At 40.7% G+C, this 22,812-nt stretch overlaps 1 protein-coding gene across 1 annotated transcript in view; it reads left to right on the top strand.

The window, feature by feature from the left end:
- LOC138296722 (cytochrome P450 2K6-like) overlaps nucleotides 1-22,812 on the top strand; it is a 288,135-nt gene that overhangs the window by 233,587 nt on the left and 31,736 nt on the right. The window contains exon 7 of the mRNA XM_069236123.1: nucleotides 5,423-5,607. Coding sequence (XP_069092224.1) covers nucleotides 5,423-5,607 — 185 coding nt within the window. The remainder of the gene's footprint in view (nucleotides 1-5,422; nucleotides 5,608-22,812) is intronic.

Below are 22,812 nucleotides of genomic sequence, written 5' to 3' on the forward strand. Positions count from 1 at the left end.
GGTCTGCACCCTAATTACACTCCTTTTGGAATCCAAGCTTGAACTGGCCTTTCTATAAAATTGTTGCGGTAACCCTGCATCTTTTCTAGAACCCAAGGATCCCCTGTTATCTGAATCTAATTGTGATAAAATAGGATAAGTATGCTGTCAAGTTTTAACAGAATTGCAGAAAGGTCGGACCATACCTGATTCTCAGAAACAATGTTCTCCACAACCTTTTCACCCCCTAAGTCACTGATGTTGAGGATAAGAACTTGAAGATCTTCACAAACCTTGTCCGTAGGAAGGGGCACATCCTTGGGAAAACAAACTACTCGCAATTCCCTGACCTCAACCAGGAAAATGACCCCTTGTTCTCCCAGCCTAAGCAAAACCATGTTCATTGAAGATTCTTTTAATATCATGTTAGGAATTGTGGATAAGAGCATGCCCTCACAAACTTAGACCTCAATTTGATAAATTAATCACCATAAAGAAGACCTTTGGCTGAATCCCATGCCTTACTGATTTCAAGGTCCGCCAACTTTGGGTCTATCTTCAGCAGGATACTTTTCCTGTGTTCTACTGAAAGAGCAGCATTTGCATTGCCCAACAGAAAAAAACTACATGTTGAACACATTGACGTAATTCCTTTACATCACAATGAACTTTGCTCACATGAGCCTCTTCCTCCATATCAAAACAATTGTCAGTGGACTGATTACATCTGACAGCCTGTTCTGACACATAGGTAAGCCTTTCTCTAAGTTCTTACGCGAGTCACAACCTCCTTTACCAATAAAAGCCAAAATCTTAGTATCCAATTCTGAAGTCTCCATAACCTTATCCTCTAATGAATGTCTAGGGCAGTGAGATCTCAACCTGGCCCTGCCTTCCTTAGGAATGTACTTTCTAAGCCACATATGCACATAATCCACAACATGCTCTACTGGAGTCTATTCTGAAGAAAGAGAGTGCTTAATTAAAAATGTTTCAAACACAGAGTCCCCTAACAGATCTGTTCCTACTTCAGGGTTATTACTATTTTCACTTTCTTTAATCTCCTTTCCCTTTGTAACTTCTTCGCACCCCAAATCCTAGTCAAACTCAGATGAGCAACTCAACTCAACCTCAGTGCTTTCTGAAGACTCATCGCACTGAACCACAGAGTGCTTTCCACCCTTTTTTGTATTTTGCAATTCTTTCTCTGGGCCTTTGATTCGACCCCCATGTGTGTTCTTGATACTTCCATGACTTGTCCTCAGCCACCATGATCTGCCACCTCAGATTTTCTCCTCTTTGTGTATGAAAATTCCACTTTAACCCTGTTCTACATTTGAGAAATCTCCCCTGCTGACCAGAATTTCTCCTCTTCTGAACCAAACTTTTTACTCAGAATAGATTCTAACTTCCTCTCCATTCTAATGCCAATGTCAAATTCCATATTTTCTAAAGCCACACTTAATTTCTCTTCTAACAAATCCTCCTCTCCCAAATGGGTTCTACCTTCACTCATCTTCTTAATGTGCTTATTTAAAAGAAATCAACAGAAATGCCAAACCTATGCCATTAAGGGCTCCGAACAAGGAAAGGCTCAATGTTTATATAATAAAAAAAATCCCAAAGACATTAAGAACAGAACCACAATAAAACTTCTACAATGAAGTATGTTCTGATAAACATTTATATGAGAAAGTGAACCCTGATCAGACATGATCTTGATTGTAATCCGGGACATTTAAAAGGCTGCTTCCTGTCCTGTGGTTTGAGCAGAAGGCTGGAGGTTGGATGTTTAGAATGTGATTACCTTTGAACAGAGCTGGGAGGGGGCAAGTTTTTTTAAATTATTGTTTCAATCCGCAGGAGGTGCCCAATGGAGTAATAGTATTTTGGGGCTGGATTGATCTAGCACTGTCTTTTTGGAGAGCCATGGCTATGGAGTATTTTATTGGGCAGGGAAATTCCCCAGATTGAAGATACATATGACTATTCTAAGAAACAGGGGAATGGATTAGTGTGTTTTAAAGAGAGATCTGCCAAGATGTAGCTCCATCTGTAGCCCTGAAAAGTGTGGTGATTTTATCCCAGGACACTTATGGAAAACTATGGAAAACATAATATCTGTGCCAGAATTGTTCTGCTATTGTGGGTGTCTGGACTGTCGTAATAGGGAAGTTGTGGCAATGTTCTTTCAGATTTTGTGTATGTTTTCAATGAAAAAGCGAAAAGCCTGTAAGGGACAGGCTGTGTACATTATTTAGGGGCATTTCTGTAGAGGGAAGCATGTGCTTACTGTGTTGGATATAGCGATGTGCAGTGATAGCAAAGCCAGATGGTAGAAATTATGATGTTGAGTGAGATGTGGTTTTCAGAGAGACTATTTTGTTTTATAGAGTAGAGGTCAGACTTAAGAGTGTGGTGATGTTAAGGTCAGAGGTATGTCAGGCATTTCGTTCCACCATTTCTAGTCAAAAGCCATTGATGTGGGCAAGGATTTAAGGGTAATTTCCATGTTGACAATTTGTCAAGTATCCATGAATTCTCTGCAGGATCAGCCTTCAAGCACAAGTTGAAGTTGCCTCTGAATAGGTGGAGATTGAATATGAAGATAATTGTTAAGAGTGCAGAGAAATCTTCAAAAAGGATTGCTCAAAATTTGGGGTGAAGGTACTTTCATGTTTTCAGGATGAATTTAGATAGATTTGGTATAACAGATTGGCATTATGATAATGTGACGCCTACACTTAAGAATTAAAGCTACTCCTCTGCCTTTTCATCATTGCTCGTTAGCATTGATGAGTACATACTTCTGTGGAACTACATATTCAATTAGGTTTTAAGCAATGTTTCTGATATGAGGATGCTAAGAGGATTACATAAATTGAGACTTGGACATTAAGATACTGTTTGATAGTGGACTTTGCCTTCATTAAGCAGCTTTTGATGTTCTCATCAATTCTTTGTTAAAAGTTCTTCCTAATCTCTGCAGGGAAGGAGATGTGATTTGAGGATTGAGTGGTGTAACATAAACTTTTTTAGGGTCTCATGGGACATGTAACCAGTTCATCATTGCTGAATATGGTATGAAAAGAGTGTTGGAAAAGCAATGGCATATGCACCTGTTAACTGCAGTTGTATAGTTTGTAATCATAGTGTATGTTTCATTTATTTACTTGTCTTCTGATACTAAATTCACTATAACTGCAGGCTGTACTCCTCTAAGGTGTAATGTTTGGACACCCCAAAGAGAATCAGAGCAGCCTCTTCACAAGAGCTATGTATAAAAACAATTTGGAGATCTGTCTTGTAAAGATTTGGTTGTGGTGGGAGAGTGGTGAATAATGCTGAACCTAGAGCATAGAAAGCGTTCAAATCTTTACTGCTATTCTTGGACATGGTTTCACTTGTAAGCTCATTAAGGTGTGAAAAGTATGATGTATCATAATTATCACCGCTGATACAGGGGTGCGTCTCTTGCTGCCAACAACAAGCAGTGTGAACGTTAGTGGTGCGGTGATAAAGTTTACGTTAAGGCAGAACAAAGCAGCAAAAATTTGACAGTAGTGCAAGTGTCTCGGTTTTCCTTTATAAAGGGCCCTTAACTTGGGACCTGTTCAAACCAAAAAGAGAAGACACCTTTATTTGCCATGAAGCAATTCCCCAAAAATATAAAATACTAGTAGTTATTTGTGAAGTCTTTGCTCATGGTTCAAACTGACATAATGCAACGCAAAGAGATGTAGGCATTGCCTTTATTTACATACAAATAAAAAATGAGGGCCCATATTTATGGGCGATTGGTGTAGAGAAGTGCCCCAAGTATTCCTGCTGCGCTGCCCTACCCCAATGTGAATGGACAGGAATGCACTGTATTTCTGAAATACAGTGCATTCCTGTCCTTTCCCCCTGTGCTGGCACACAATTTGATGACTAGTGTCAACGCAGGCGGGCTTCATTGTGGCGACAGGGTGTCTGCACTGCATGCAGGATTGTTTTTGTGCAGGGAGGGGCACCTTCCTGCACACAAACCATCCAGAGAGGTGTGTCCCTCTTTCTATGTGTACTGCAGAATGCAACACACATGGAAAGAGAAAAAAACGACTAGAAATACAAATATTTCTTCTCGTTATGCCACCCCTGAGGAGGCGTAAGGTTTTGGTGCTGCCCCAGAGCTACGTCATTAAGTAAATCTGGGTCAGCGTCACAAAATCCATGGGTGTTGCTTGGGAAAATCCACTGCAACACCCCTGTAAAACCCCCGAATGCAGAGAAAAGCAAAACATTGACTTGCGCTGCTTTGCCCTACTCTGTATCTATGAGGCAATGAAAACCCATGCAAAGTGGCTTTGTGTGGCCTCATAGATATGATTGGAAGACTTGCATAGCCGGAGCGTCAAGAAGTGAAAGCCTCTCGTAAATATGCCCCTAGGTGCGGCGCAAAATTGGGCACTGCCACACAAGCGCTTTCACAGCCCTTAGTAAATAAACACCCAAGCCTATATTTATGGGCTTTTGCCCACAGGACACTGCAGCAAGTCATCCTGCTGCGCTGCCCAATGTCAAGGGAAAGGGAAGGAATTAACCATATTTAAGCAATATGGCGCATACCTGTCCTTTCCCGCTGTGCTGGTGCCGTTTTAGCAGCCTAGCACCAACTCAGACACATGTGTACCATTGTGCGAGGGTGTCTGCGTTGCAGGCAGGATTGTTTTTGTGCAGGAAGGGGCCCCTTTCTGCAAAAAAACAATCCTGGGATGCGTTTCCCTTTTTCTATGTGTGCTGCAAAACGAGGAAAAATAAAGATACTTCTCCTAGCCGAACCTTCCCTGGGGATACAGAAGGTTTTGACACATCCCCAGGTTTACAAGCTCTTGTAAATCTGGCGACGTTCAAAATCCATGGGTGTTGCATGGGAACTGCCACCGCAATGCCTATGCAATGCCTCTATTGAGCAGAGTAAGGCAACGCAGCGATTTGTGCTGCCTTGCCTCACTCTATATGTAAGAGGCCATTCAAAGCCATGCAACGTGGCTTTGCATGGCCTCAAAGATATGAGTTTCAAGGTTTGTGCCACTGTTGTGTCACAAAAAGTGGCGCAACATCAGCACAAAGAGCTTATAATTATGCCCCCTACTTTGTTGTGTAGCTATAAAAAATAGTATGTCAAGCAGAAAAAAATAAAGTCTGTCATTAGATATGATTAAGGCAGCTTCTCTCTCCTCTGTGCACAGAATTACTTGGTTAATTTTGTAATTAGAATTTAAATACCTTTTTGGAAAGGATAACATGTATTGTGTAGAGTGGTCAAGCAATTTCCTCTTGAAAATCGATTATCAACATGATGCATACATGGATAAACACATTGATAATGCAAGTAATAGTTGAAAAAATGCGACATATGCTGATGTCTATAAAGGTAAATAATTTTCGTTTTTGTACCTAGAAAAGGTCCAGGAAGAGATTGACAGGGTGGTAGGCTCCGAACACCCTAACATGGGACATCGGAAGCTTATGCCCTACACAGATGCAGTCATACATGAGGTGCAGAGATTTGGCAACATTTTGCCTTTAAATTTTCCGCGTGAGACGACAGTGGATGTCATCTTCAAGGGCTATTTTATACCAAAGGTAGGACTTCATTGATAATTTCCACAATTTCCTACAAAAGGCCGTGTATACTGATGTGTTTGTAAATAAAAACATTGTTTCGACTTTAGCGCCATCTATTTTCCTTGTTTATGGTACAGGGTTGAACCCTAGGCTTCTTCTATAGCGGGTATGAGCTGATCATGCATAGCAGGAAGCAATAATACAAAACAAGTCACACACCTTCAGCCATTTCCAAAATATATGATATCCATTAAAAAAACAAGTTAGCAGTAAAGTAATCCGAATGGGAAAAATTATGCTTAATCAGCAAAACCTGCCAGCGAGTGTGGCATAACCAAATGTATTGAAATCTCATTGGCCTACTGGGTCGGACTGCCTTTTGGCTTAAAATTCAAAATTGAAATTTGTGTGCTTTATTTTTTGGTCTTCGTCACAGACTTTTTTTTAGGTTCTGGCAGCACTAACTTTCTGCAGGGATTCTTTCTTTTATTTTGTTTGCATTTTAATTTTACTGTTCTAACACAGCCGTCTATCATGTTATAATTACAAAATAAAAATGGCTGATTTGCGGTTTTCTCAATATGCTGAGCGCAGCTTCGAAATTTTAATGAATATTCATACCACTTTACAAGATGTATTTTTAAAATGAATTGTTCTTTATTTAAAAATCATCAAACAAGCTTTGACATTAATTATCGTCTCACAACCTTATTTCATATTCCCAATGCATTTCGGGCACTCGATCCTTCGTCAGGGGGAGATGCATCGCGATGACAAGGATTCAAACTACAACAAAATAACAATGGTCAGAGTTATTCAATGATATTGTGCATACTTTTAAACAAACGACCAAAAGGAAACATAAAACATTATAGACTATTGTTTAGACAACATCAGAGGAGATTGCACATCAGTGCATGATGCATAGAAGAAATGACCCCTTACTTATTATGGGTGACAGCAGATGTCAAGTGCTAAAATATATATTTACAAAAGCTGAACCAAACCAATCAAACTTGTCAGCCAAAATGAACGCAGCGAAATGTACGTGAAAACTTTTAATTACTGTGGTTAGCTCAGATATATGCTCACTCTCATTCTGGTACCTGGGGAAATGCCTCCTTAAGAGACTCTGAAATATGACAGCATTCTTTTGAGTGTCACAGTTTTGATACTCAACTACGTCCAATGCGCCATACCAAGATTAAATGTTGCATTATATCCTTACATCACACGACTGTTGTTGCAATTGGATTCTGCCCATTCAGTACGCCCGGATTTTTTGCTTTTTGGATCACCCCATTTATATATATGTATATATATATATTATGTGTGGGCTGCTGGTTTGTAGGTTGTTGGGTGGGAAGTTTATTAAGTAATTATTAACAAATTAATTATTGTTAATTAGTTATTGAATTGACTGCCCCTTCTGGGTCAGATCTAATAATATTTCCCGCCGTACAACTGGAAGCATTCTACCCCACCTCTTTAGAAGCCTGTTGAGCCTCATTTGACCTGCTTACGCCCTCACAAAACTGCCCCACCTATAATTTTGCATTTAATTCACACCAACAACCGTTTGCAACCCATTTCAGGCATACAACCTCTATTTTGACTTCAGGGAGCAGTGAGGCTACCACCCTAGGTTTTGAGCTGAACGCAAATTCTGCTTTTATAGCATGAATGTTCGCTCTTTATCCAACCTTCAACAGTACTTTTATTATTTGTTGATAGACCATGCTCCAGATGCCATGTTTCTCATGGAAACATGGCTAGTTGAGGCCTCCCTGCCTGATCTTATTGCGGCCTTGCAACAAAATTATTCTATAGTGAGGAGGAATAGGCTTAGTAAACCAGGAGGGAGGATTGTCATTGCGTTTAAAAAGAACTATCAATGCAACATACAGGAATTATCTATATTAGCCAGCGAAGCTGTTCCCTTTTCGTTGGAACTCACATCCAAATTTATAGTATCAGACGCATTAATATACCACCCACCAGGATATGCCCGCAACTGGTGTACGCTACTTCCTGACCTCCTTTCCCCCCTCATCCTCAGATCTGCCAACTTTATATTTTTAGGAGATCTGAATATCCATCTAGAGGATAGCCTTTGCTGTCCTGGCCAGACTGTAATTGAGGACCTCAGGCAATTTTCCTTGGTTCTTATTAATGCTGCATCAACCCACAAAGGAGGCCACCTCTTAATCTGATCATCTCCAATATGAAACATCTAGACACTGCCCCTCCTTACTGAATCTGTGGTCGGATCTGTTCTGCTCCACCCAGTGGGAGGGAAAGACCACAGCTTAAGACCAGAGCTTGGTTGAGACTTGACGTTCCGGTCCTCAACAGGCAACTGAGGAACACAGTGCCTAGCGTAGCACAAATGGCCGAGCTAGACAAGCCTAAGATCTGTCACACACTCACCTGGTGCCAACCGTGGAGATGACAGTGGACTCGATGCTGAACCTCCACACTCTCCCAGGAAGATGTGAGACCCAGGGATGGTACACCTATAACTGGCGACTTCCAAAGGGGGAAGTGGGGAAGGGACAAAATAAGGAAAATAAACTTTTGGTGCAGGTTCTACTCAGCTATGGTGCTACTTTGTTTATCAGGAAACGCAGGCCTAAATTTAAAGATGGCCTTGTGCCATCTAACACCATATTAGCGTCATTTTTCTGACGCTAATGTGGTGTTAGATTGTCCAAAACACTGCGCTGCATCTACAAAGTGGCGTAATGCTTGCATTGCACCACTTTGCAACCCTTTGTGCCACATTATGCATGCGCCATGTATATTGTATGCAAAGGGGGCATTCCAGCACAAGGAGTACCACAAAAATGGTACAATGAAATCTACAAGATTTCATTGCAGCATTTTTGGCATCATATTTCGAATCAATGGGCCTCCTTACACTTTGCTCCACGAGCGTCAGAATTTTTGACGCTAGTGGAGCAAAGCGTCACAATAGTGTCAAAAATGTTGACGCAATTTTCCCTAATACCGCCATGGTGCACTGTATCTTAAATACCACGCACACATAGTGGCGTTAGGGTGGCGAAGGGTGGTGCAAGAAAAGTGGCGCATCACAATTTCCTCAAATCTGGGGCATAGCTCCTGAGACCTTCAGGGTAAGTGAAGGCAGAAGTTTACAGGGCAAGTGAAGGCAGAAGTTTACAGGGCCAGCACCTCTGAATTCATGAGGATGCAATAGACTGGGAATAACAAGAAGAAGCAATTAAAATTAATACTATAACAAGCCCCTACATAATTTACAATGCACTACTTCATTAACAAACACTTACAGGTTTCTTCAAAATCATGACATAAGAGCAGAATAACCAGATTCTTGAAAGTGAATTTTCTGAGACTCTTGAGGAAGAACTTAAAATACTGGTTGGAGCCTCTAACACTCCTGGGATAAACTTGAAACATATATTGGGGTTACTGGCCCTCCCAAGGTTACACTCAATACATGGATTGGAATTAGGGGTTCTCCCAAGGCATACTAGAAACAAGATTAAACTTGCTACATAAGTTAGAGTTTAGCTAAATCCCCCCAAGTTATGTTTAGAAACAAGGTTACGCTCAGAGCTAAGTCACACTTGGAACACGGTTGGAGTTACGGACACTCCCAAGGTTACACTCTGTACCTAGGTTGGAGTTTGGAGAAAAAAAAAAACAAGGCACCACTTGGCAGGAGTCTCAGCATAGAGTCCAGGTGCTGGCAGAGGAAGTCTTTGATGGCCCTGAGACTTCAGAACAGGGGGTAAGCTCAGTCCAAGCCTTTGGAGATTTTTCTCAAGCAGGAATATACCACAAAGTCCAATCTTTGTCCCCTTTCACAGGCAGAAGCAGCAACTGCAGGATAGCCCAACAAAGCACAGTCACAGACAGGTGCAACGTCTCTCCTCAGCTCCTCTCCTTGGCAGAGGTTCCTCTTGGTTCCAGAAGCAAATCTTGAAGAAATCTAAAGTCTGGGGTTTTGGGTCCAATACTTATACCCCTGTCAGCCTTTGAAGTGCCCAACTTCAAAGAAAAGTCTCTGTTGTTTATAGGATACTGCCTTGACCAGGCCAGGCCTCAGACACACATGAGGGGGTTGGAGACTGCATTCTGTAAGGGCAGGCACAGCACATTCAGATGTGAGTGACCACTCTTCCCTCCACTCTAGCCCAGATGGCTCATCAGGATAGGCAGGCTACACCCCAGCTCCCTTTGTGTCACTATCTATAGGAGATTCACAAACGGCCAAACTGTCAGTCTGACCCAGACAGGGATTCCACAAACAGACAGAGTCACAGAATGGTTAAAGCAAAAAAATGCCTACTTTCTAAAAGTGGCTTTTTCAAACTATCTAAAAAACAACTTCACTAAGAGATGTATTTTTAAATTGTGGGTTCAGAGACCCCAAACTCCAGAGCTCTATCTGCTCTAAAAGGGAAACTGAACTTTAAGAATATTTAAAGGCAGCCCCCATTTTAACCTATGAGAGAGATAGGCCTTGCAACAGTGAAAACCGAATTTGGAAGTATTTCACTGGTAGGACATGTAAAACACATCAGTACATGTCCCACCTTTAACATACACTGCACCCAGCCTGTGGGGCTACGTAGGGCCTACCTTAGGCGTGCCTTTGATGTATAAAAAGGGAAGGTTTGGGCCTGGCAAGTGGGTACACATGCCAGGTCGAATTGGCAGTTTAAAAACTGCACACACAGACACTGCAGTGACAGGTCTGAACCATGTTTACAGGGCTACTCAGGTGGGTGACACAGTCAGTGCTGCAGGGCCACAAGTAGCATTTGATTTACAGGCCCTAGGCACCTCTGGTGCACTTTACTAAGGACTTACTAGTAAATCAAATATGCCAATCATGGAAAAGCCAATTACACATGTAATTTCACATAGGGAGCACTTGCACTTTAGCACTGGTCAGCAGTGGTAAAGTGCCCAGAGTAACAAAAACAGCAGAAACAGAGTCCAGCACACAGCACAACCTGGGAAGCAGAAGCAAAAAATTAGGGGAGACCATGCCAGGAATGCCAGGTTTAACACAATGGTCCACTCTGAACTAGGTTACACTTGGAACAAGGTTACAATTGGAACAAGGTTGGAGTTACTGGCACTTCCCAGATTATACAATCAGTACATAGATTGGAGATACTGACACTCCCAAAGTTACACTAGGTGCATATGTTTAAGTTATTGACACTACCAAGGTATGCTAGAAAATACAGAATGGAGGTTACAAGGTTTATACAAATATCAATCCCTTCGAAAAAAACATTCTTCTTAAAACTTCTGTTCAATGGTGAAACACATAATTAAGAGCCTAATTACGGGTTTGGTTGTCCGAGTACTGCCAAACTCCCAGTGGTGTTCGGACCACCACACTAATGATGGTCCGACTGCCAGATTACGACTCTGGCGGATGGACCCACACCACCTGCAAGATCATGGATCCCAGTGTGGTGGCGGTGGCTTGAGTTGTGTTCAGCCACAGTGGCACTGAGTTCAGCTCTACTGTGCAGATCACAAGTCTTCTTTCAGCCAGCCTTTTCATGGCGGGTCCCTGCCATGAAAAGACTGGTAGATAGCCAGTGCTGAGGCCCCCCCTGACAGCACCCTGAGAATGTGCTCTGTCTGCTGTGCAGACAGTGCACATTCAGAGGGTGCTTTTATGCCACAGCATTGGCCTCAACTCCCTTGAAGGAGCCAAGGCCAAATCCGTGGCACTGTTTCTGCTGGTCTGACCAACGGAAAAGTCATAATATGGTGCAATCTATAAGATCTGGCTCCCCTAAAGATCCTCTTCCCCCAGCTAAGTGCAGCACCTTGGACCCAGATATCATGTGGCTTGGTTACACTGCTCAATTCCTGGAAGGGCATATTCCACTGCCATGGAAGCATGCTGTGGATCTCCCCCTCTTGAAGAACCCTAATTTGGATCCTTCCAACTGGTCAAATTATATACCAATCTCCAGGTTCCCCATTCTGTCTAAAATTATATGAACATATATAACATATCAATATCAATTACATATATCAATATAAATAGCTAAAATAATGTTATTTTTTTCACATTACGATTGCTGGAAAGGAGTCATATGGGGGTTGAAATAGAGTGGCAACATGGCATCAATCAGGTTGAGAAAGGCACTTTGTGTTGAAACGCATTCCGAAGTGTTTGCGGATTAAATACATGTTTCTATATGCACATTCTGAGTGCTGTCCTTCTTGTAAAATCGATGATGAGAGATTGACAGCACCACTGGCAGTGAGGAGCAACGCGGCATCGCTGCATTGGAGCAGCAGCATTGTATATATATATATATATATATATATATATATATATATATATATATTCACCGAAAAACCCAAAGGTTACAGGGTTGTTAGGCTCAGATTTCACTCGTACAAAACCATTGAAATTCAGCAGCTATTGTTAGAGTTATCTTGAGTATGTATAACTCGTACCTTAAGATAACTATAACTCGCACCCTCACCATGCACAGTTTTCTCATCAATAGTTTTACAGCAAATGTTGCAGGATGTCAAAGAAGATGTCATGACTGATGTAATATGTGGGATAATTAACAGTGCATGGTGAGGGATGCTGGAATTTCAACAGTTTTGTATGAGTGAAAAAGCTGAGCCTAAGTATAATGTCCCTGTAACCTTTGGGTTTTTCAGTGAATTTCTAAGGTTTTTTACATTTTATTTCCTAACTGTAACATCCCTGTAACCTTTGTTTTTTCAGTGAATTTCTGTGGTTTTTAATTTTATTTCCTAACTATAACATCCCTACCACCTGGGTGTGCGAGGGGGTTAGTAAGTGGGTGTGTGAGTGGTTCTGTGGGTGTGTAAGTGGGTGTGAGTGTGTGGTGGGTCTGTGAGTGGGTGTGTGAGTAGGTGTGTGAGTGGCTTTCTGGGTGTGTGAGTAGCTTTGTGGGTCTATCAGTGGGTGTATGAGTGGCCGTATGGATGTGTTAGTGGCTGTGTGAGTGGTTGCGCCATGAACTGCCCTCGCAATGAAATGCTAATTACCCCACATAATAGTTCACTCATGACATTTTTGATAACATCGTTGAGAATAACAATGTAACATGCTCAGTAAAATTAGCAGAAAGCTGTGCATTACCTGGGGCCGAGTTATAGTTACCTTTGGGCATGAGTTATAATTACTTGAGAAAACTGTAACTATAACAGGTGAATTTCTTTGGTTTGCTACATTTAAAAATGTAAAATGTGAGCCTAGTTATAACATCCCTGTAACCTCTTATATATATATATATATATATATATATATATATATATATATATATATATATATATACAAAGAAAAGAAAACTCTGGGTAGTCCCCACGTTTAGGTAGAAAGCAGCTCCAGTAAGGAGCACCCTACTGCTAAAGGTGATCCTTACTGTAGCTGCTCTCCACCTAAACTTGGGAACTACCCAGAGTTCTCTTTTCTTTTTTGCATAATTTATATGTCACTCTAACCCTGAAAGGGCATTGCCATAGCAGAAAGTGCGGATTCTGAGGGTGCTGGGCAGAGGGGGCCCTGGTTGTGGCAGTGCAGGGCCCCCCTTGTGGCCCCAGCACTGCTTTTCTAACAGCATTTTCATGATGGGGACCCCACTGGGAAAAGGACGTCGGAAAGGGGACTCATGATCAGTATGGTGGCACTGAGTTCAGCACCACCGTGGCTGACCACGACTCTGACTGCCGCCACCCCTTCGGTAACCATGGTCCCCTGGCAGTCCACAGCGAGTCTGGTGGTCTAAAGACCGCCAGACACGTAATGAGGCCCAAAGTCACTTGCCATGGGTTGCAGGGTGCTCTTTATTGGAGTTGCTCTCAACCTAAACATGGGAACTACCCAGCGTTCTTTCTTCTTTTTGTGCATCATATATGTGTCACTCTAACCCTGAAAGATTTTAGTTTTTTATATATATATATGTATATATATAGACATATATATTTATTGAAAATGAGACCCAGCACACATCTGTATCTATTAATGTCAGGAAAATGTTTTCACATGTTCTCAAATTAAGTCACATGCCATATTATTCCACAGTCAAATCTTCTTAAAAATGTGTGCCTTTATTCATTCATATTGAAGATGATCTATCCATAACCAACGCGTTTCGTCCTAATGGACTTCTTCAGGGCTAAAGCCATTCAATATAAAATTATACATATGTTCTAAAATATTGTACATCCAAAATCCCATTAAACATATTAAATATCACATGCTAATGTCGCCATATTCCTATAATAATATTTCATTACAATGCAGATTATCTTATGAATCTATATTTCTTACAACAAAATTATAACAGTTTATAATAGAATATGTATATTTTAATCTCTTCTGACATAATTGCTATGTGCATATAAATGCTATTACATTATTCTAATTTACTATTATCACTATCTGTAACATATCTATTTGAATAGCAAGTATACGGCCCAGAGACAGAAAAATGAATACATTTAAATGTAAAAATAGAAGCTATTCTGTATTATGGTCATTGAATAATGATCAAACCAAATATTGCTACATTTATTTTTTCGTAGAGCTCTTTTGTTTGAATACCAGGCAACTTACCCTAAATGCAGGTTATGATGATCAGAAAATATTTTCTTATGATTTAGTAGTCATTATAGCGTAATTTTAAATCTAAGTGCCTGCATTTGGTCCATAAAACAAACACTTCCATCAATAACTATTATGTTTAATGTCTTGATGCAATTTACAAAATACTATATATGCTGATGTAGTAGCACATATGTCAGATGTGGTGGCCATGTCAAAATAAATTATCATAACTGTAGGAGGTGAAGTACTAGAGATTTTAATTCTCAGGGTAATATAACAAAGAACTTGGCAAAGAAGCTGAAATATGAAAAGACATCTTTATTAAACTCAAATGAGTGAGACTACGTCTCCCAGAATCTGACCTATAGCAACTGAAAGAGGCAGTCTCCAGAAATGGTCTTAGCTCAGACCTTTTATATCATTTATTATGCCCTAGGCATGCAAGGGGGCTGTACCAGTCACATTCCTAAACAAATGAGAAAAGCTAGAGAGGCAACATGTGAGTAGCCTTTGGGGTTTTAACAGGATTACAGTTGACCATTCACATATTTTCACTACAAAGAAATAGCAGGTTTATGATGACAAGCCCATATTTCAGTTTGTCCAGCCCTCAATCAATTACCCGGCAAGGCTTAGGGCCATATGTACGAACACTTTTTCCCATAGACACAGAATGGGTTAAAACCTTTGCTACATCTGGCCCTTAGTACTTTCATCAGATATCGACGGACCCCCAATATAAACGGGCACCTCCTCCTTGTAAAGCAAGTCATAAAGAAAGAAACAGGGACAGGTGTGTGTAAGATTAAGCATGGTTTGTGTGTGATGAAAGGTTTTATGATGTGTTGTGCCTTGATACTAATCTCATTCGGCCACGGTGAAAGAAACTGGCTGAACAGGTTTGGCTTCAGGCAGTGGAGTCAGCTTGCCCAGGTCACAGAGGAGTCAGCAAAGGTGTACGTGTCCTTCAGACTCGTTTTCAGCATTAGACATTGGCCTATGTGAGGGCAATCACATAAATGGCTTTCGTTCTAAAATGGGATCAATATGCAGTATCATAAAAACACTCGTACATATCGTATTTGCCATTTGCGGCTCTCTGATACTAAAATCGGCATGATAGGGCCATGCCTCCAGTGTGGTTCCGAAATTTAAAAGTACCACAGACCCTCCTTTTGCCCTTACATAGGCAACAACTATACTCATACTAATCTGAGTCCGGGTCTATATTCATAAGGCCATGGAGATGTTGCTGGAGCAAAATTCTAGTACTTGGTAACTTTCTCTGGACAGGTCTCCTCGAACATGAAGTAGCACAAAAGGCCACATATGGCAGGACAAAATAAGGAATACCTCTATCTGCAGTAGGTGGCATAAGATCACACACCCAACAATTAGTGATGTTCACTACTAACTAGTGTTGATGCAGAAGCTGTACAAAAGAATTGCTTACGAATTCTGATCTTCTAACCTGCTCATGTTCAGGAAAAGGGTGAAAAGAGTGCAAAGAAACAATAGTAGGAAAAGACATAGGTTGGGAAGTGGGTGCAGAAGTCAATTGAGTAGAGAAAAACAATCCCACCCATAAATGACAATGTCATGTTTAAAAGACACTAGAAAACACGTTATTAAGAACATATAGACAACGGGAGAAAGTAGTGACCACTATTACAAATTAAATAATAATTTTTCACAACCCTAACCAAAAAGCAAATCCTAAAATTATCTAGTAACATTTTTAGGGCTCCTCTGCATTTCAGTAATTTTTGTATGTTCAGGTGGAACAGTGGTGGCTCTCATCAATGCTCTAAGGTGAAAAGGGGTACTCTTTCCACAGAAAATGGACTTTATTCTGCTTTTACTAAACAGAATAGTACTTTAAAACAATGCCAGAAAAACAATCAGTCTCCTAACAACTAGTCTATACAATCACACGGAAACCTCTTGTGAAACCAACTATGCCCAGAGTCCGTTCAAAAAGCCTCTCTGGCAGGCTTCTATTGTCCATCAAATTTTCTTTTGTTGTTTTCTTTCGCATGGGCCTCTCAATTCAGGCCTCTTCGTGAAAAAAGTACTGCTTAGTTGGAGTGCCCTCCTGGCAAACACCCACAGCTCACTCGAAAGTCTCAATGTCTTAAAGCAATGCACCAGTGTCTCTCCTCTGTGGCAGATACTACAAACAATGTGCTCTTCATTGATCAAGGGCACAAATCATCACGTGCAGACCCAAGCACCATTAATTGGGAAATAGCTCAAGCTCAGCAGCACTTTCAGACTCCAACACTCATTATTTAGTGTCAGAGGACGCTCAAGCTGCTCTTACATGGGCACCACAATATAGTGCCTTTTTCCAAACTTGAAATCTCCGGTGCACTGCCCTTCTTCCGTTGGAGCAAAGAAAAGGGGGTGTGTGGCCAAAACTCAGGCACACTGTCAGAGGTTACCAGCACATGACAGGTAGAGAAATGAAACCTCAAAACAGCTCTGCCATCAATAACAGGAATCCTTCTCTTTAGCTCTTTTACACTGAAACTTTGGTTTTGTGATGTCCAACGCCGTCTGATGGAGCAAGTACGATACCATGCGCTGGCGATCGCTGTCCAGCTTTGCTACTTTCTGAGTGCTGAGACTGTAGGGCCAAGACGTCCGTCTTTCATCTGTAGCTGTTACTGATGGGAATTAGGCTTAAATCAATGTCCTGCAGGTTATTATGACTTGATACCCGCAGAATCTAGTGACGTAGGAAATGTGCCACAGTTGTTAGTTTCCTTCAATTTAGTACAAAAAAAGTTCATGGTTTTTAACAAGGGGACTGCAAGCAGGTGGTCTGCAATCTTCAAAGGAGTAGCCATACACCATGGGCATAAAATACAAAGACAAAGGCAGAAGGGCAAAACAGGGTCTCTAGCATCTTTAATTGGGTTCTCTCCATTATTCTCTGCCATCTATAGCTACATGAGAATTTTATCTGAATGGATTTCCTCACACAGTGGCATTGTCTAATGGGGTAAACACATATTTTCCTCAATGATTAAGTCTAGGTGTTCCTCCTTGTCTTAGAACATCTCAATAGAGAAATCACATGATACCGATTATCAGGGACATGTAGAAACCTTCCTTTAAAAACTGTGCATCAGGTGCACTATTACAATACACAGGCTAATAGTCAAATGTGCAAACAAAAAGACAAGAACTAGAGGGTCCTGATATTTGCATGATTAGGACACATCTGATCCCACCAAAAATTAAAGTAGCAGGAACAGAAGGGAACCGAAAACCAAATTAAAATAGACATTGAAAATTCGTCATGTTCAAAAAGGTAAACATAAGATATCTCCTATTGAGATGGAAAACTTGTCTTACTATAATATTGAGTCAGTTAACCAGTCTATCGCTACCCTGACAGTCAGGCTGGAAAACATTGAAGCAGGCCTAAGGCAAATTCTTGAAAACCAGTCTGGTCATACCAAAGGGAATTATACATAACATGGGGGTCCCTGGTACATCACTGCAGTCTGGAAATGTGAACCTGAACAATACATCAATAATAATAAAAGGGCTGACTGGTGAAAGGAATTCGAAAAAGAGAAATGGGACTAGGACATAGCTAAAATCTCAATAACTAAGCATGATGCGACATTGGTCAGGGGAAGTAACAAAAGAAAAAATCTATAGGAAGAACAAAAAAAATTATTTGGGTGATAGTCAGGCCTGTGACACAACACCGAGAGTACGGGTGATACACAAAGGCCAAAGTTACACAAATTTTAACTCTACCATTGGCGACTACACCATATACGGTACTCCTACCTAATGTTTCAGTTCCTTCTTCAGGAAAAAATGGAAACCTGGTTTTCTTTTAAGGAACAAAAGCCATATGCTACTTAGGAAACAGAACATCATTAACTAATGTAATATAGAAATTAGGCCACCTTGAGTCACAGATCTATAATTTCATCATTAGGTCCAATCAAGGCTACATAAATGTAGGGCTGCCTGTTCCTTTAAGGGAAGGGGCAGTAACGTGACTAACTGCAGGTGACACACTTTGATCCTGTATATCTCTTTTTATTTTCCTTCAATACCAAATAGACATGCACTGGTGAAGTGTTGTCTCTTATGTTCACAGCATGAAATATCATTATCTGTAGAATTTAGTAACCAGAACAAGTTCAACCAACTGTTGCGTAGCGATGGGCATCGTCATGACCATCCCCTCACAACACAGGGGAGCTTGTAATAGTATCAAAAGCAGCAACAAACATGCAAAAAACAAATAAAAAATAATAAAAACGCACAAGACGTCAAGCCATCAGATATACTTGCTGTGTATCAAGCACAAAAAGCATAGACAAAACAATAGCATGTGTGAATAAGCGGTGACACACAACACCATGTCATGTACTTTATGCACTGTAAACCTGCAGCCCAAAACCCAATATTTGGGCCTGTTTAATTTGTCAGGTTTAAAATCCTTACCCTCCTTTTGACAGTAGATCACCAGGCAATGGAAATCTGCTGTCAAATATAACTTTACTGTTTCTCTTCTAACATACAGGACCAGCAAGAACAATTCATGATAGGACCAAATACACGAAAATAAATTTCCATTACTTAACTGTTACCCTCTTGTCAGTTACTTCGCAACATCAAGCCACCTTAGTTTTACCTTTCTAAAAGTAAAAATTGTTACACTGACACTCCATATTAGTTTGGCACCTACAATTTCCACTGTGAAAAATAAGTCTTAATTGGCAAATCGTTCTCATTAAGGCATGTAGCCTTCAAAATTTTAGAAAAGGGCTGCATCTTATTTTCTGTCTAAGACTTAATGCAACACTTCGTTTTCTGTGAAATAAAAGCAACTAGCAGGCATCATTTTATTTTTTTAGTGCGGAGACACAAATGTATCAGTTCTGCAGAGCATTTAACATGATGTTGGGACTTTCGAAGAAGCCCCTTTTTTTTTATATTTTCCCTTTGGAATTAAGTTCGTTAATTGTATTGATGTTCTTCTGGAGAAACTAGAAATCCCACTTTTAGAGGCCCGTAGGGTCATTCTGCATTTCACAGAGACAAGGCCCTAATTTAAAAGGTCACAAGTGTCAACATGACAGCCTCCTCCATTGTTTATGGGAAAACTAAAGATAGCATCTCAGCAGCTTGACTTGAGCCAGCCTCTGTAGCTCTCCTAGCTTCTGCCACTCTGAATCTGTCAAAGACAGTAGGCCTTCCTAGTTTCCTTCTAACCTGCAATAATTCACTCTATTTTAAAAAATAATTTTTCCTTTTTAGGCGCTAAAAAAAATTATCTCTATTTCCAGATTATTAAACTACATTTACTGTGAATAATTCACAAACCTTAATAACACACATACCTGTTGTTAGAATAAATGCTTGTTGCAATCCCATGCAATGGTACATATTTCATCAACCTCGAATGAATGAACGTCTCAGTAGGCCCAGCTGAAGTTAGAACCTTCAACCTTGATATTAAAACAAGCCTTTGTACTGGCACATTGACTCATTGAATCATAAGAAGGCACAACCTGCAAATATATATCAAACCTAAATGTATGCATTTACTGAAGCCTGAGACACTTTAAAAAGTACTCTGAATGAAAGAAAATGCAGTTTAAACAGTGCTTTTGCCCAAAATCGACTTTGATATTTTAGGCATTAAAAAAATCAATATCCTACAATTTTCTTGCATAATATGCATTACCAGAATGTCTATTACACAATCCATGAGTCAGCCATTGAAAATATTAACTTATACTTTATAGAAATGAGCTTGTTTGCTCCTGCGCCAAGGGAAAATTGCACATACAAATGTCATTTTAGCGGTGCAACATAACTTAAAGAAAATTTTAATGTTAGGAGGTCATAGTATAGGTATTAAGCTTTATAAATATTAAAAAACGATTTTGAAAGGCACTTATTTTTTTAAATAATTTTTCCATAATTAATAATTTCCTTTTTTTAAAAAATAAAAACCCAATTATTCTTTTTTTTGTGATAATTCCACATATAAAAGCAAGCTGCATCCCTTGCCTATTATTTGGGATACATTAACTCACAAGCCTAAGCGCATAAGCCTAACTTGAAATGCGTCACATTTTTGCGCCACTTTCATTTAAAAGGAAGGTTATGCAAAATTCCACCCATGTTTAACTGGGAAAGTGCTGGATGAATTGAACATTCCTATCAAATATACTGCAGCTGAAAAGTTTGCCTGTGAACATCTAATACAATGCATCTAAGAAAAATGCTGTAAATTTATTTATTTATTTTTTGCAAAAATAGATAATTTCGTTTTTTTGGGGCCCTATTTATATCTATTGAATGTGTTTTCTAATTTATTGAGCATTTAACAGCAGTTTTGTATATGTGCACAATTGCTCATTCTATAAATTAAAGAGCAACATATAGCTATGTTAGCACATCACATGGTTCATTTCTGGATTTTTTCTAAGTTTCTACTTAATATTAATTAACCAACATTTTACTTAACAAACTGTAAACATCAAGAAGACCCACAAACACACATTGAGCTCATTTCAGATATAAACAGAAAACACTCAGTACACACAATACAGCGCGCTTTAGCCATTTTTCATAAATAGAGCCGTCGCAATTTACTTACAGAACCGTTTGCAGATCCTAGTTGTAAGTCATATTTACAAGAAAAAAAAAAAAGTTTTCTCAATTATTTCCAAGAATAGCGGACCCATACTTTATTAAACGTGATGGGGCCCACGCCATGTTTAAAATAGAACTCATAATTTGGAGTTCCAATCGGAGGTATCAGACATGAATCCTCCAATCGGGAATCCCTGTTGCCACCAAAAACCAAACCAAGTACCAAATTTGCTACGATTAGGCATCTTCGCTCACTAACCGAGCTTCAAACTTCAAGGGGCTATCTCTATCGATACACTCGCAAATGTACGAGACCCTCGGTTTTTGAAAATTGCAATCTTCAAATAAAACTAAGGACCAATACTAAGAACCAAGAACCAAAAACTAAGAACCAAAGGACCAAAGAACTAAGGACTGGGAGCGACCCACTTATACTTCAACTAAAGCAGCTGGCCTGGTTTACAGTGGGTACAGATGGTACTTACACCTTGTGCCAGGTCCAGTTATCCCTTATTAGTAGATTAGTAGTGTTCTAGCAGCTTAGGCTGATAGAGGTAGCTATAGCAGAGCAGCTTAGGCTGAACTAGGAGGCATGCAAAGCTCCTACTATATCACTTATATCATATAGCACTATATCATAAGAATCACAATACTCAGAGTTACTAAAAATAAAGGTACTTTATTTTAGTGACAATGTGTCAGAAATATCTCAGAGGATATACTCCCTTAGGAGGTAAGTAAAATACACAAAATATACACACAAACCAAAATCCGGTAAGTAAACAGTTAGAAAAGTAGTGCAAACACTGTAGAATACAATAGGATGCAATAGGCCTAGGGGGAACACAAACCATATACTAAGAAAGTGGAATGAGAACCACTTAGGGACCTCAGGCCTTGTGTAGTGTGTAGAGGGTCACTAGGTGTGTAAGAAAACACTGAGGGTGTCCAAGATACCCCACCCCAAGACCCTGAAAAGTAGGAGTAAAGTTACCCTACTTCCCCAGAAACACATTAAAGTAGTGATATGAAATTCTGCAAAGACCACAACAGACTGCAAAGCACTAAAGATGGATTCCTGGACCTGAGGACCTGCAAAGGAAGGGGACCAAGTCCAAGAGTCACAAAAGTGTACAGGAGGGACAGGAGCCCACTAAACCCCGGATGAAGGTGCAAAATGGCTGCCTCTGGGTGGAAGAAGCTGAAGATTCTGCAACAACGGAAGATGCCAGGAACTTCTTGTTTGCACAGAAGATGTCCCATGGGGTCCTGGAGGATGCAGAGTTGATTCCACGCAGAAAGACCAAAAACAAGCCTTTCTAGCTGCAAAGGTAGTAGTTGAAGAAAATGGGTGCTGCCTGGGCCCAGGAAGGACCAGTAGGTCGCTCCTTGAAGGAGGAGACAGAGGGGTGCTCGGCAACACAGAGAGTCCATGCAGATGCAGGCAGCACCCACAGAAGTACTTGAACACAGGTTCAAGAAAACTGAGCATGGCGGTCATCTCAACACTACAAAGGAGGGACCCACAAAGCCGGTGGTCAACTCAGCGAGTTGAGCAATGCAGGACGGAGTGCTGGGGACCTGGGCTGTGCTGTGCATGGAGGAGTCTTTGCAAAAGTGCATAGAAGCCCTAGCAGCTGCAGTTCACCCAGTACACAGGATTACTGTCTGGCGTGGGGAGGCAAGAACTTACCTCCACCAACTTTGGACAGATGGACCACTGGACTGTCGGGATCACTTGGATCCAGCTCCTGTGTTGCAGGGACCACGCTCGTCAAGATGAGAGAGGACCCAAAGGACCGGTGAGGCAGATGTTTGGTGCCTGCGTTAGCAGGGGGAAGATTCTGTCAACCCACGGGAGATTTCTTCTTGGCTTCCAGTGCAGGGTGAAGGCAGACAGCCCCCAGAGCATGCACCACCAGGAAACAGTCGAGAAAGCGGGCAGGATTAGGCGCTACAATTTC

This window comes from Pleurodeles waltl, chromosome 5 (assembly GCF_031143425.1).
Source record: "Pleurodeles waltl isolate 20211129_DDA chromosome 5, aPleWal1.hap1.20221129, whole genome shotgun sequence".
Classification (NCBI taxonomy): Eukaryota; Metazoa; Chordata; class Amphibia; order Caudata; family Salamandridae; genus Pleurodeles; species Pleurodeles waltl.